Raw genomic sequence first — 16,898 nt, forward strand, 5'->3', positions numbered from 1 at the left:
AGGCCATCAATCGATTCAAATATTTAATCCCGATTCATCGCGTGATTGTCCATTATTAATTGCAAATTAATCGCACATTTTTTATCTGTTCAAAATGTACCTTAAAGGGAGATTTGTCAAGTATTTAATTCTCTTATTAACATGGGACTGGACAAATATGCTACTTTATGCAAATAAATGTATATATTTATGATTGTAAATCAATTAACAACACAAAACAATGACAGATATTGTCCAGAAACCCTCACAGGTACTGCATTTATGATGAAATAAACCCGGTCCAATCAGAGTGACCTGTGCCAGACACTCAGAGTTATTTGCAAACACTTGATCTGAACACAACCAAAGAAAGTGCATGCTTTTTAACAGTGACCTAGCCCTAACAGTATAACACAGTATACAAAGTAATAATATATCAAATTGCTTTTTTATAATTAAAGAAAAAATCCAATAAACCGATATGTATTTGTATGAATGTAAGACTGTATGTATGTATAGTATGTATGTATGTATGTATGTATGAATGTAGCTTTGTTTGTGTGTAAAATATATATATATTCTGGGAAACAGATTCTTCTTGGTGCTGTTCTGTTCCACCATGTCACAATGACAGATATTGTCCAGAACCTTCACAGGTACTGCATTTAGCATAAAACAATATACTCAAATCATAACATGGCAAACTCAACAGCTGTCAGTGTGTCAGTGTGCTGACTTGACTATGACTTGCCCCAAACTGCATGTGATTATCATAAAGTGGGCATGTCTGTAAAGGGGAGACTCGTGGGTACCCATAGAACCCATTTACATTCACATATCTGGAGGTCAGAGGTCAAGGGACCCCTTTGAACATGTACATGACAGTTTTTCCTCGCCAAAATTTAGTGTAAGTTTGGAGCGTTATTTAACCTCCTTCATGACCAGCTGGTACGACCTGGTTGGGACCGATGGATATGAAGCGTCAGTAGCGTCCGCTGCTGCTGCTTGCATATAGGGGAAAACACTGTAGGCTATGCGACAGACATTCCTGCTGATCGACACTATCCCACTTGACTGACAGTTTGCAGCAGAAAAGCACCAAGAAATGCTAACAGCTACTCATGTCCCTCCAGAACTATCTATTTTATGAATTGGTCAGCCTTTCACACTGTTCACCAAATTGACTAAAACAAGTTTGTTTGTCTGTGCCCTCAACAGATGTCTCACTATTGTAATTATTAACTTTGCAACCCTAACAGCAATGAGGGAAGGGTTGGCAGCATGTTCACTGCAAGTAACCAGATGGCGTGTGTGTATCTGTTGTGGCACAGTAAACTTCTCAGTAGCCGATCACACACAACAGTCTCCCAGTGAAATGGTATCCAGGCAACAACAATGAGTTGCATGGGTTGTCTCTCAAAACCTCTATTTGCAGTTTGGTTATTTTCTCCCACAGCTTAAGTCTTTCAGAAAGCTGCATCTGTATAATTTAGTGACCTTAACCCACTGCATATCTCCTCCTTCACCTCTCTCTCTCTCTAACTCTCTCTCTCTCTGCCAGAAAAAGGACCTCTACAGTCTGTGAGGGAAACACTCAGGAATCTCTTCACCTCCAAGAACAGACAGACGGAAGGACAGTCGCAGGTGTGTGTGTGTGCATTTTTATATTGCATGTCTGTCCATTCCTGAGCATAATTGTGTGTATACTTATACAATCAACACGACCTCATACCTAAATGATGGAGTAGGTTGTTTGCCAATGACTCCCAAAATTACATATATGACTGCTCTGTTTAACGTTGTTAAACAAAACTACTTGGTTAGGTTTAGGCAACAAAACTACTTGGTTAGGATGATACGTATGGATACTACTTTACATACATGATGCAGTGTGTGACGTGGTAATCTCTATCAACAGATTCTGCATTCACATGTGGAATCTGTAGACAACGGGACAAGATTATGGCATCGGAAGCGTTCTGCTTACATTTATAGTCTAAATAGTGTTGACCAATCATGTTCGAGTAGGCTTTGATTACCTGCAGGCTATCGTCTGACGATGATTTAGCTTTTTATTAGTTTAAATTAGCTAGTAAACTGGCTACTTGGGCGGCTGTGGCTCAGAGGGTAGAGCAGGTTGTCCACCAATCGGAAGGTCGGTGGTTCGATCCCCGGCTGCTCCGGGTCACATGTCGATGTGTCCTTGAGCAAGACACTTAACCCCAAATTGCTCCCGGAGGCATAGCCATCGGTGTATGAATGAGTATTTAGATTAAATCCTGATGGGCAAAGTTGGCACCTTAGTAGCCTCTGCCATCAGTGTATGAATGTGTGTGTGAATGGGTGAATACTGACATGTAGTGTAAAGCGCTTTGAGTGGTCGGAAGACTAGAAAAGCGCTATATAAGTCCAAGTCCATTTACCAAGTCCATTTACTTGGGAAAGAATCTGGTCATAGACGTCGTCTCTCAACTCCAACTCCAATCTCGCATCTCAAGTTGCTAATCAGACTGTAAACCAATGGTTCCCGAGATTAGTGACGTGGTAACTTAAAATAACTCAACGTATAAACTTTTGGTTTCACGCGGGACATGAACAGCGGCCTCCTGGTTGAAAGTCTGGTGTTTTTCACCCATCCATTCACACCGACCTCCTCCCTACACGGACTTTGTTGCTCTTTATACTTCGCCACCTAACTTCCTCCTTTGCACCCATCAGAATTACTACAGCTACTAGAGGTCGCCGCCTAACAACACAGACAACCTATACGGTAGGGGTGGGGGTGGGGGGTGGGGAATCGATACAGCATAGTATCACGATAGTTTTCGTGGCAATATTATATCTATACATGGACATCAAATATTGAACTTTTATTATATAAACTATTAACCTCTTAACAACCTGACAGCCCGCCTGCTGGCCCGCCTGCTGTTCTGTCTTTCAGAGGTTGTAGTGGGCTCAGTTTTAAAGCTAGAGTGAAGCTACTGGTACCATATGAAACTAGGAAACCTGATCGATCCATCGGTACAAACCATGTCATGTTAACACTGATGAAACACTCCAATATTACGCTAAATATTGGTGAGGAAAAACTGGCATGGCCATTTTCGAAGGGGTCCCTTGACCTCTGACCTCAAGATCTGTGAATGTAAACTCTGAGATGAACATAGTAAAAACTGTATCTTGTTAGATAAAATCGATGTTGACAAACTGCATAATTTGCAGTTGAAAAAAAATAATAAATCGCAACATCGCAAAATGTTTCAAATGGCATAAGATGGTATCATGACTTCAGTATTGTGATAATATTGTATCATGAGTCCTCTGTCGATTCCCACCCCTACTGAACAGTTTGTATACAATAGATGCATTAACATTGTGTCTCTACTCTGTATGTCATGGTGGTAATCTTGCTCACTAACATCTTTGTATGTTTCTACATGTCTGTGTATTTTACGTCTTTGTAAACCTTTATGCCCTTTTCTCTGTTCAACTATTTAGGGATGTGTGGAGTGTTCTCAGTAGCCAAGAAATGTTCCCTTGTGTTATGAACCATTGAAATGCAAATAACCACCCATCCTTTTGGCAAAGCCATCCCAAAACCACATCCTCACACTGGCACCGATAGGGATATAAATATTTATCCATTATTTTTTTGCAGGGTGAAGTTTTCATTATGGGGTCTGCTTTCTATTCAGGCAGATATACACTTATCTGATTGACAGACGCACATGAATACACAACTGCTTCCTCATCCTCAGACAAACTCCCTGAAGTCGAGCATCAGGTCTCTTTCAGCCTTCTAATATGGAAATGGGGGAGCCAGATACTGGAGGTAGAGTTATTATTCGGCTCACAGGGAAAGCAATACATGTCATCTGTTTACACGAGCTGGAATGAAAACCACATTGGAAATAAGCATATGCTTGTAAGCTTGCAAGATTAGAATTTGAGTTCTGTTGTGCCTACTGCTGTGCCTTGTGTATTACCAGTCTGATTTTCTATTATGTTTTTGGATTCAATCCTATTCCTGCATGGGGATTGTTTTTACAGCAGCGAGCTACAACTCTACTGCCCTGAATATCAAATAGACACAGCAGGAAATTGCCACTAGCAATGAAGCCAAACCATGGCTGAATTCTGGCTGTGAATCAGGTATTTGTCTACTTTACCAGCTACTGCTGGCAGGTAACCACACACTGACCTTTAGAATATTATAATATTAGCTGGTGTAACAGTGGCAGCATCTTGGTCATTCTTGCAGTAGAATCATTGCTGGGTTGCAGTGAATTAACAAAAAGAAAAGGTAATACTGCTACACAGAATGCAGACATGCGATACTGATTTGCAGAGGTGTGGACTCGACTCACAAATTTGATGTTTTCAGACTTGACTTGACAAAATAAAAATAGACTTGCAACTCGACTTGGACTTGAGCCTTTTGACTTGAAAATACCTGGTACTTTCCCCCCAAGCCCAAAGATTAAAAAGTATGTTATTTAAAAAGTGTGTGCACAAAGACGATCAACTGCCCGGTACCGGAGGTAACTCCGACAGCGTCTGAGATGTTGGCTTTATTTACTTTTTGAGAGATCCTTTGATTTGTTTGGGAGGAGGATTTACTCATGGTGGGGGGAAATTACTGAACTGAACTGGACAAACTGAATTTCTATCTTTTATTGTTTATTGCTGAATCCCCAAAAAGTGGTGAACTCTGGACTCTGAATATTATTGGGGCTTGCATTGGATTACACTAAGAGCGACACATCAAATTTTCGATGGAAGCCGGTGACATGAAGCTACAAACTGACGCTTGACACTTGTCGTTACACACTACAAATAAAGTTGAACTGATCTCAACTATTTGAAGCCCTCCAATGACACAGTGAAGCGTCAACCAATCATATGTTTTTGTTTCAGCCTGTTCTGTTCCATCTAAAAAACTGTCGTTAGCCAGTTCCTAGTAATATTTAACGGCATAACTACGTCAATGAGCGCTAGAATAACACTGAAACGGCGACTCAGTACCCTTTGTCTCTCGTTGTGTGAATTTAGCGTTACACTTAACTCCCCAGATCCACTTTGTTTGAACCAATCTGACAGCATCAAATCAAGTTGTAGGAGAAAACCATGAAGAACTAACGTTACGTTACTGAGCGCTGCTTACTATGTTGCTAAAATGGCTTTACATTTGGTTAAGAGCGCCTTTTGACTTGTTCAGGATTCAAAACTCAGTGTAGGACTTGACTCAGAACTTGAGTACCAAGACTTGAGACTTACTTGTGACTTGCAAAACAATGACTTGGTCCCACCTCTGCTGATTTGTACAGGTGAGATACCTTGTAAAAATGTAAAACCTTTACCTTATTTTATACCTTTTATTTGTGTAGATCCCTGCTGCGTTCAGACACACAAACCTCACGCCTGTAGCACTCTGTGACAATGTTGAATGTTGCTTCAAGAAGCAGCCAAACTGCCTGAACAGTGAGTCAATAATGAGGAGCGCATCACTAATAAATTCAGTTCCACAAATCAAGTCACAGCAGGTGTTGGCCTCAGTTTCACCTTCTGCATCCAGTTTACTCACAACGCTGCTGGATGTGCTGCTGTAGGAGTGATGAGCTGAAGAAAACTGGATGAAAGCAACCTGATTACAAAAACACATGTTCTACTGCAATTTGTCCTAATTGCTGTGAAAGACACAGAAATCCAAGTCAAAATATTTCTAGATTAAATATTGTATGTTTAAGAGAGTAGTTATTATCTCTGTAGACAGTTTCAAATACACTTGTTGTATTTGCTTGTAATGTTCAAACTATATTTTTATCTTTTACAGATGACAGAAACACATGAATCCAGAAGTAAATGTTGAGTAATCAGATTGTGTAACTGAACTGAAGTTCTCTGATGAAATATATCAAACAACACCAAACAGATTGAGTTACTTTCCCTTCGCTCCCCTCATGTAATATTCAGATGAGGTTTTGGAGGTGACATCCAGCCGGGTTCAGAGCTACAGAAGTGACAGAGGATGTTTTTATAAAATCACTCACAAACACATCTCATCTCTCATCCATCTCTTCCTTTTGTTGTCTCCAGGAGCCCTGTCCTCCTCCCCCTGTCAGACACGATGACACCAGAGGAGGTATGGTAATGATGGAGGGATGGTGGATTTGCATGTTTTCACAGAAATGTCTGCTTGATTGTTTGCAGCATGGTGATCAAATACTCACACACCTGTGTTGAGTCACCAAACCCTGAGTCCAAAATGAATCTCGAGTATTCAGCATCGGAGTCCAAGTGACCAAGGTGGACCAACTTTCTGCCTAAAAAATTGTAATGTATCCTTATAAAAAGGGTTGATAGCGAGGTCTGTTGAGTATTTTTCATTAATGCTGTGATCATTTACCTCTGTTGTATCGGGCAGTATTGGCATTGTATTGTCAGCAGAAATGTCAAAGACAGAAGCAGTATTTTACAGCATTTACAGTTGGTCAAATCAAATGACCCTCACAAAAAACAATACTAGCACAAACATGTGGGATGATGTGTCTTTTGTGTACGTTTTTATTGCTGCTCGCCACATGGAGGACTTTGCTCTTGTAATGCAAGAGGAGCATTTTTTTCAATTTAAATAAAAAAGGAATAAATTATAAATTATTCATAAATCACCATCAAAAAAAGTCCCCAAAACTGAAACAAAACTGGCATCCTTCGAGGAGTAACTTACTTTGATATACAGTCGAACATATTCAGCATTTACAGTTGGTCAAATCAAATTATCCTTACAAAAACATGCTGGCATAAATATATATTTTTAAGACTAAATGTAAAAATGTAATCAAGTAATCCATGACAATGTAACTATAATCTGATTTAAAACATTTTCAAATGTAATCTTGGCTGACTATAGTTACTTATTTTGTGTAATCTGATTACATGTAATCAGTTACTACCCAACCCTGCGTATGCAGTGTAACAGTGACAAACTTGCAGATGTTTTATCCACATTCCTTTTATAGTATGGATTTTAGTTTTGAATCGTGTCTCTGTCAACATTTATCAAGCTGACTTGTCTGCCTTACTGCCATTTCTGTTTTTCTCCATGCCAATACTGGCACTGCAAGTGAAATGTAGAAACAAAACTAAAAGAACAGTCTCAAATGAGGTTTAGTAATTATGAAGTCAGGCAAATCTCATTGTTAGCATTCAAATCCATGTCACATGTAGGTCACAGGTGTTTGAGATCTGTGTCACATTTGAGGAGACGACTCAGAATTGGGGCACGTTTTAACTGCAGTGTGAACACAGACGGCATTTTAAATGAGCCTTCTTTTTTTCATTGGAGCGCACCAAAACAATACTGTGCCCTCCAGTCCTGTTCTGTCTGTCGCTCTCCCTTTACTCTTCCTGGCACTTTCCCAAAATGCTCCGTAACATCGCCCTGTAAATCCTACAAGACTGCTGCTCATGTCACAGCAGGCGGAGGCTTGTAGGTAAAATCCATGGAGAGGCTAAAAGGTGTCAGACATCCTAAATCTCCGAGGGGAGGCCGGTGACACGCAAGGACGCAACACAAGGTTTCAAGGTTTTTCACAGCTGCAAAACTCTCCTCAGTGGTAGCACACCAACCTCTCCCTCCTGCACACACTGCTCAAACACACACACACAGCTCATGGTTTACATGATTTATGTAATATTGTTGGCTGATATATATTTAATTATATGCTTTATGTATATGACCCATCATATAAACACATCCTGATGTTCCCCTCTGGCTGAACTCGTACATTTAAATAAGAGGGGATTTTCCTGCTCCATGAGAGCAACTGTGAACTAATCCCAGCCCGATGCATCTCCGTGACCTTGCTTTTTATTTGCTGCTGCAGATCACAGCGTGGGAAGAGGCAGAGATGGACGAGCCAATGGAAATCGATGAGATACGAGTAGACCCTTCCCCTTTCCAGCTGGTTGAGAGAACATCATTACACAAGGTTGGTGGGGAAAGACAAAGATAAACAGGCGTCACAGAGGTCAGCAGATGTTTCAATCCAAGTTTAACAGCTGTTTGAGAGCACCTTGCTTCCTTACTGTAATTTAGCTTCAGGATGGGACAGTGTGGAAAATGTGTACACAGAAATGTGAACCAATGGTGAATCAGTGAAAGAAAGACAGTTTCATCTGGGGTTATTGAAAATATCGAGTATCAGCATTATATTTTGTGACACTGTATTGATTCTCAAAAACACTATTGATTTTTGATTAATATTTCACATGCAAAGATGAACTCAGTCAATGCTTTATTTCATTTGCAAAGAGATGCGTCCTCTCTATGATGTTGGATGTTACAGGGACTGTGATAAATGCAAATACAGATCCTGCATAAAAAAGTCAACTTTCTTTTACTTAGATATCATATGGTGGTGTGTTCTTTATACTACGACTGTTTCCTAAACTTAGTATCGCAATATATCGCAATAAATAGAATCGTAACCCCTGTATTGTGATACGTATCGTATCACCAGATTATTGCCAATACACAGCCCTACTGTTCACATCATTTTTTTAATTTGGCCAATATCAGATTCCAGTATGAATTTCACGATCCTGAAAATCCTGAAAATAACAAAGAGCTCACACGCAGCACGCTGTCGTATGGAAGTAAACACGGAGGCCATTAAATACAGCATTGGTGTTATTTATAAGTTGATGTGCAGTGGAAGCCAGCGAATTTGTGAGCAAATGATAACAAGGACGACAAGAAAGAGAGACACATTTTTAATGATATCTTTTTGTGGAGCAATAGCTGCTACTGTACGAAGGTGTGTGCATACTTGCCAACCTCGAGACCTCAAAAATAAGGAGGATTTCAAAACCAAAGCGGGGGTCTGGTGTTTCTCCCCCTGAAAAATGTGAGTTTCAGAGACTTTGTTTCCTGCATTCTGTTGACTTTTAAAGAATGAACATTACACAATAATAAGTACACTCCAACAGCATTTTTGTAAAATAGACCTACTTTTAATTGAACTTTTAATTCTCAGGAAAGAAAACTGAATAATTCTCCCCTTTGGCGTGAGCTTGTGTGGATCTAGGTATAAACTAATATTCATCAGTTGTCAATCATTAATTCATTCATTAATTTTTTGCCCCTGCTTGGGTATTTCTCTCTTAGAAGGCTTTCTCTCTCATTCACTGAAGGCCCCTTCAGATACAATGGGACAACAGTACCACTACGCTTTGAAACTCCTTATTTCTGTGCTGTGATGTGCGGCGAGCACAGCTCAAACCACGCCGCGGTGTCATGAGCAGCTCTCCTCCACCGGGAAAAGACATTTGTGTAGCTCCTAATCCACTAAAGAAATGTTAGTCGACTAAGACCAAAACAAGCGAATAGTAAAACTAATGGATTAAGAGGAGGCAGCACTAGTTCAGACTGAGGTCGCATTGCCAACCTGACCTGTATCTGATTTAGGACCACACATGACCAAATCAGAACTGAAAAGATCAGGTATCATGTGATTTGTGCTGTTCACACTGTTGGGGGGAGATCAGATTTGGGTGACTTTTTCTTGCAGTCTGAGTCTCCAGCACTGTAACGTAACTGTTTAAATGGAGACAGACAGACAGCTTTTCTGGTATCATTCACAGTAACATCACTGTGTTATGAGCCTGAGGCAATTATTATACATCCAACAACTGCATTTCCGTCAGCATTTATTACAACATTACTTCATTTAAACAGGAAAATATCTCAAGCAAACAAATATTGTCAATTTCTTCCATTTTCATTCAAATGTCTTATTTATCATAATTTGCATGAAATGACTTGGATGGATAGCCTGCAGCTGATTAGAATTGCAAAGCGCAAATTGGCCGTAGACAAGAGTTTGTTGTTTTGTTGATCACCGGTATTATACGAGTAAAGAAGCATATAAATGGAGTTGAGCACCTGGAGCAGCAGTGGAGTCTTTTGTTGCTGCTCCCACACTCCGTTCCTCAAGTTGTTTACTTGTGTAACATCTCATTCAGCTGAGGATGTGGATAACCTTGACAGAGGGGTAATGGCACATGAAAAACACTAAGTGGAAACTTTGATTTATTCAGACGGTGTCGTCCAGCTAAATGGAGATGGACACCACAACATTTTTTGACTGAGAACTTAATGTTATTTACAGTAGTCAGTAGGTGGAGCGGTTGTTACAGAACACCCAAACACTTCTGTGTGGGAGTTGTGCCTGTTGGTTGTAGGTGAAGAAAGTTTTCATTTGTTAACAGCCATTGTGAGGCAAACATTTTTTTAACCATTGTTCCTGCCAGAGAAGTAAACAAAAGAATCACCCACATGTTTTACTTCCTGATCAGTGCAACACAGAGACGCTCCACAGAGACGCTCCACTGGAACAGATGAGAAGTGCCTTGTTCAATGACGACTCAACAGTAGTTGCTTATGGAGGGGAGATCGTTCAAGCTCAAGTTCATACTTTAGTTTATGTTCACTGTGTGGGCAAACAGTCAGGGAATGTGTTTATTGAGCTTGGATGTCACTGTAATAAATGAGTTTTTACTCGTTAACCAAACTAATAAGCAGCTCCCTCTCTGTTGTCCAGCTCTTAACGTTGATCAAATGTTGATGTTCTACCAGTGTTTGTAAATGACGCTTCTGATATTAACATTTGTTTTTGTTGGTCCAAAGTGTTGCAGAAAGGTTTATGTTCTTGCATTGTTGTTTTTCTTTATTTAATTCACTTCAACACTCAAATCGATCTCAGCACGCCATCGTGAAGGATTTCTCAATTCCTAAAATGCATCTGGAGGAGAGAGGAGGCTTTAGAGGAGGCTTTAGAGGAGGCTTTAGAGGAGCTTTGAGCGAAGATGCACAGGTGTATTCTTGTGGACGTCTTTTTGGCACCCGTGACATGTAAAAGAGGCGTGACACACAGCTTTGCCACATGTCATATTTAATTGACATCGCTCCGAAGCACAGATATTTCCTTATGTGAAATGCCTGTTGCCTTGCCTCAAGGAAACTTTTACAAATATAAAACCTCCCTGTATCAAAACTTCATAATAGAAAGAGTCATCGTCGACCTTGTTTGCAGATCGAAGTCTACCGTCAACAGTTTTACAGACGTCTCTTTTACAATGGTGGTCTTTGGGGAAAATGCTTTCTGAGCCACAGAGGGGTGTTTTGCTGCAATACCGCCAGTGGCCACTAGAGCGGAGGCACCGTATCCAGGGCTGCAGTCCAATAGTCCTTTTTACTTAGGAAGATTCCTAACTGATTGTAAGGCCATGAGGAGATATGTTCGAATCCTCCAAATGTTGAGGAAAGGAGCTTCAATGCTTCCTTTATTATCTCCTTTAGCATAGGACACACTGGAGCATCCTTTACCAAAGGAAAAGAGAGAATAACATCCCACAATTCCTTGCAGCCGCAGCATTTAAATCGACGCACAATTCAGCCGTTCATGATAACAAACAATATGCTGATTTTGCATATTATTTTAATATACTAATTGGGATTCATGTTGAATATGAGTGGACAGTGACAACCATTTCGTTTCACTTTATTTTTAATTAATTATTTATTTTGAAACATGTAACAGATACCTCAGTAAAAAACAAAACAAGAATAAGTAATAAAATGAACAGTGAACAATCATTTAACAAATAATCAACATAAATAAATATTACATGTCCAAAAAGAAGTTGGAGGAAGTATATGGTCCTACACCTTCTCCATAACTCCAACTATTAACTCAATATTTATCATATATTCCTTTGTTTATTTCAGTTCCATCCTCGGCAATGAAGTGATATTTTTCCAGCAGCAGTAGGACCTGTGGTATCTCTCTTTAACACACCGCAGGTGAAGCAGTCTGTCACTGAAAGACCTATTTAAAACACACGGGGGGGAGGGCGGTGCCTTTTGTAGTCCATCTTCAGAACATTGTAGTTTCACTATGGCAGACCAGCGTCACTAACATCCGCCGCCGTCGCATCATAATGACGGAGCCTAGTGAAAGAGCAGTCAGATTCTCTGAACACCACGGTTGTCTTTTCCTGAGTCCCTTCTGAATTCTCCTTCTCATCCTTCCTTGACCTCATGTCGTTTTCCATCGAGGTCAAGGAGAAGTGGTTAGGAAAAGACGTTAGGATGTAATTTTTTGACTTTTTCGACCGCAGACCAGGTCTTATCATAGATCCATGGCCTCCTCTCTCCTCTGTCCTCCTGCCTGTGACCCAGAAATCTATTTCAGTGAGCCATGTTGAAGGATGTCTCAATTGTAAAATGCATCTGGAGGAGAGAGGAGGCTTGCAGGTGGAGCTATGAGCGAGGATGCACAGGTGTATCCTTTGCAGAAAGAGGCGTGACAAACAGCTGTGCCACACGTCACTTTAAATTACGGATGTCTCATTTTGTTAAATGCCTGTTGCCTCGACTCCTCTCTCCTTGTGTCTCTTCCTTGCCTCCTCCACTTGCATCTTAGGTGGGAGAGACTAAGACGTGAAGAGAGGAGGCAAGGAAAGGAATCAAGGCTGTACAAACTGAGAAATGAGAAGAGCCACTGTAATCCACTACTTATAAAAAATCACCAAGACTCGGTCATAAACAGTTTTTTTTACCTTTATGTATTCAGGGAGGTCTCACAGAGAAGAAGCCTATTTTTTGCAAGAACCACCTGATCACAGCACCTGGAAACTGCCCTGTACAACCACAGTCTGATCTGCTGGCCACTGAGCAGCTCCACTGGATTGGGCCTTGCTCAAGGGCACCTCAGTGGTGGTAATGACGGAGGAGGAAGCGCTGCTTTTTCACTTTCCCCCCCAGATTTATCCTGCCGGTCCAGGGCGAGAAGTCCTCGACAACAGAGAGCAGGCTGTCCTCCATGTTGAGCTAGTAGCTACTGTCACTGTTACTTTTATTATAAATTACTCAATCATACGTTTCACTTTTCCATTTTCTCCGTGTTGTACAATCGCTGTAAAACGCTCACATCCTCATTATGACAAATGTGAGGATGATGCAGGATTTGCAGGATACTGAAGCGTGTAAACAGATCGTACCATTGCTGTTGTTTTTTTGTCATCAGTGTCATTTCATTCTCGTGGTAATATCCAGGAATATTCTGTTTATTCATGTGCAAAGGGAGGCTTTGTGGTCGAGGTGTGCTGATGCATAACAAAGAGCTCGTCCACAGTGCGACCTCCGCCGGAATATGAACAGAATACTTTGAGCATGGAAACACACTCAAGGACTTTTTCTTCCTGTGCTTCACCTGGAGCCGGCTTTCTTTCATCTCTCTGTGTCTGTGACTTCCTGTCTAGACTGAGCTGACGGAGCAGCACTGAGCCTGTAAACTGTCTGGAGTCACAGACGCGTGACCTTTTCACTCTGTCTCCACAGACCCACACCTTATTCTCACTGCTGGGGCTAAGTCACGCTTATGTTACCAGTATCGGTAAACTGGTGGGAGTGGTGGCGCTGAAAGAGGTAAGAAACTTCATTTCTGCCTGTTGTTTTTTTTATTTTTATTTATTTATAAACTCAAAATGTGTCTGAGGAAGGTCACCTGGAACCAAAAGCAAGCAGTACATTGAACTATTACCATTGAGCTCTCTTCCTTTTTTAATACACTCAACTTTTCGAAGTCATCCCTTGTCTGTCTCGACTTTGGAGGAAAAACAAGTCCAATTGGTTTAAGTCTCATAAAGCTTTTTGAATTATGTATGAGTATTTTGTTAGCATAATCAATATCCTCTCTGCATGTTTCAGGCTTTCTTTGATTTACTTCATTCCTTCTGTCTTTACCCGTTATTCTCTCCATCTCTACCTCTTGTGTCACTCTAAACCTCATTTTCTTTTGCTTTTATTCCTCACTTTATCTATCCCTTCTTCGCATAACTCACCAATCTATCTTAATCCTTTTTCTTGCTAAACACCGTCTTCTGCCTCACTTTTTATCATTATTCCTTTTCCCTCTGCCCATACTCTTTTGCTGTCTCTCTACTATGTTTCCTTCTGTCTTCCTTTTCCTACACTTCACTTCTCCCCTTCTTCTTCCTTCCATCTTTATCTCCTCGTCCTTTCCCTCCTCCTCCACCTCCTCCAGCTCCAGAAGGCCATCGAGGGCTCCACGCGCTCTGGCGTGCGGCTCCGCCCTCCGCTCGCCAGCTTTCGCGACATCAGCAACCGCAACTCTGCTCCTAAACCTCCACCTTCTTCTCCCACTGCCCCTTCCTCTCCGACCTCTCCAACCTCAGCTCCAACTGCTCCCCAGCTTTCACCCCCCTCTGCCCCTCACCACCACCTTCATTGCCACGAGAATGAAACGGAGGTGTGGGTCGAGGGCGTGACCCCGGAGGTGGAGGAGAGCAGCAGCTACAGTGCAGGAAGCGGTGGTGTTAGCATCAGCACTGGGGCCTGCAGCTCAGCCAGTCGGAGTTACAGCAACAACAGCAACTTCACCCTCCCTCCCTCCACCACTCCTCCCCCAGTTCCTTCTTCCTCCACTCCTCCTCCTCCTCCTCCTCCTTCCTCCTCCACGCTGACACCCTTACAGAGACTCCTTGAGGGGGATGAAGACAGTGATGATGAGCCAATGGTTTAGACTAGACAAGAGTGATGGTTATGTTTTTTTTTTTATAATGGAAAACTTTTTTAATGGTGTGAGTTTTTTTCTGTTCTTAATTTGTTGCTCTGGTCTTTGGACACCCATTTACCTCTTTTTGTCACCACTAAGGGGAAAGATTTTGAAGCAGTCTGTTTGCTTGAAGCTACGCCAACCTAGGCATAATTTCTCCTCTTTTGAAGACAGTTGATCCCCCCCCCCCCCCCCCCTCACCGAGTCTGTCAGCTCATTTCACAGACCTTCGCCCACACCGGCCTCTCTGTCTTTCCTTAATAAGCTGTGTGTTTTTTGATACTTGTCCTCCTGCCTCACGTCCTCCTCATTTTCTCTTTCTCGTTGTTTTCATACCTACAGTCTCAAGAGGCTCAGCCGATATGCGTTACACCTCCTAGACTGAAGTTGCTGCTGCTATCTGCTGTGTTTATGCCTCTGTGCTGGCGATAGTCGTGGCCAGAGGCATTATGTTTTCGGGTCGTGTGTCCGTCCGCCCAATTCTATGCACGTGATATCTCAGGAACTCCTAGAGGGAGTTTCTTCAAATTTGGCACAAACATCCACTTGAACACAAGGATGAACTGATAAGAATTTGGTGGTCTAAGATTGAGATCAACATGGCCATAACTCAAGAATGTTAACTATGACAATTTCACACAAATGTCTAATAGGATAAAATGAAGTGATGACATTTTGGACTGATGGGGATGTAAACTAGTTGATGAAGGCATACAACGCAAGACAGTAATTCTAGTTCATTTATATAAATTGGATGTTTCCTCCAGGATTATTTTCTTGTCAATGGGTTAATAATATCCAAAACAGCATTAAGACAATTATGGCAACCAAAACTCACCATTGAAATGCTGAAAAAGTAATTATTTCATTGTTAGTTGCTCCTTAAGGCTACATAACCCACCTTTTAAATATATCTGTGTATGTATACATACATGTGTATGTAGAGTATACAGACACAGACATTTTGCGTGTCATGAGTATGCATTTTAGCATTTTAAGGTGTCATTTGTACGCCACGCAAAGGTCCGCAGTTAGGTTCAGGCAAGATAAACCACTTAATTAGGTGAAGGAAAAAACGTCATGGTTGAGCTTAAAACAAGAACGTAAACTAAGTAAAATACACACGGAAACAACGTAACACAACTACGGAAAATACGTCACAAACATCAATAAAAAACACGGGTCACCAAACATAAGTGGTCATTCTCACTTTTTATTCGACGTCACTAACTCTTACCATAGCATTTCTACGTGGATTTGTTTACATTGCTGTCAGAACAGGATACGTGGCGTATTAACCACACACTGAAATCAAGGAAAACGTACTTATGCATGCTAAAAGCCTTGCGCGTTACCATGGCATTTATACGCGGGCTGATATTATGATTTTTAAGTCATGAAGAAGGGATTAGAAGAATAAATGTATAATGTACTGCTTTAATTTGCATTGTCCCAATTTGAATTTCGATTGATTAGACACATCACTATATCCCATTGCTTTCCAGCACAACGTATGTTGCATCATTATGTTTTTATCAACACAATTTGTTGTGTTGAAGAGTAATCTAAACCAGAAGTGAACCCAGTGAACCGCTGCACAGTAGTTCCGCCTTACCAGATTGTTTGTCTTTAAAAAAGGTTTTATCAGATGAGAGCAGGAGCTATTGATTTTTTTAACTGGCAGCAGACCATCTGGATAGCAGTAGATTAATGGAGCTGCTCAGTCCGCTGTGGAAGATTGTCCAAAGCCCCAAAACGACCTCCAAATTGTGTGCTGACCTTGTGAATGCAGCCTCAGAGCTCATCTCATCACGGTTAAGTTGATAGATGATGCAGCTGAAGGCGGCTGACGACAGACAAACCCCGCTCCATGGGTCCTGGAGATTTTTATCCCTAACAAGGATGGATGCCTTCCACAAAAATTGCAAATGACTACTTTAAATTACTTAAGATCATAATTTTATAATAGATAATGTTGCACAAAGAAATTCAGACAAATATACAACAGAAGCTTTTCATTGACATCCATCCTGCTCCAAAAACGGTGACAATAACATAGTGATGGCTGACGTTCATGACACTGAGGGACAGCTGACATTTTGTCACGTAACATCTATGTGTTAAATGAAGATGTATGTTGACAAAGATATATTTGCCAATTAATGCATTAATTGGTTTTATAAATTACCTCATTAGCAAAACTATTTAATATAGACCTGTCATGATGATTATTAAAGCTGCTCATGTGAGACTTCCTTCTCTCAGCGACAACAA

At 41.1% G+C, this 16,898-nt stretch overlaps 1 protein-coding gene across 1 annotated transcript in view; it reads left to right on the forward strand.

Moving 5' to 3' along the window:
- Positions 1–14,686, forward strand: part of clcn1a (chloride channel, voltage-sensitive 1a) — a 51,129-nt gene extending 36,443 nt beyond the window's left edge. The window contains 6 exon segments of the mRNA XM_037794122.1: positions 1,541–1,623; positions 6,079–6,093; positions 6,095–6,124; positions 7,869–7,973; positions 13,388–13,474; positions 14,094–14,686. Coding sequence (XP_037650050.1) covers positions 1,541–1,623; positions 6,079–6,093; positions 6,095–6,124; positions 7,869–7,973; positions 13,388–13,474; positions 14,094–14,591 — 818 coding nt within the window. The 3' untranslated portion in view covers positions 14,592–14,686.
- Positions 14,687–16,898: the final 2,212 nt, after the last annotated feature.

Source organism: Sebastes umbrosus, chromosome 15, assembly GCF_015220745.1.
Source record: "Sebastes umbrosus isolate fSebUmb1 chromosome 15, fSebUmb1.pri, whole genome shotgun sequence".
Lineage (NCBI taxonomy): Eukaryota > Metazoa > Chordata > Actinopteri > Perciformes > Sebastidae > Sebastes > Sebastes umbrosus.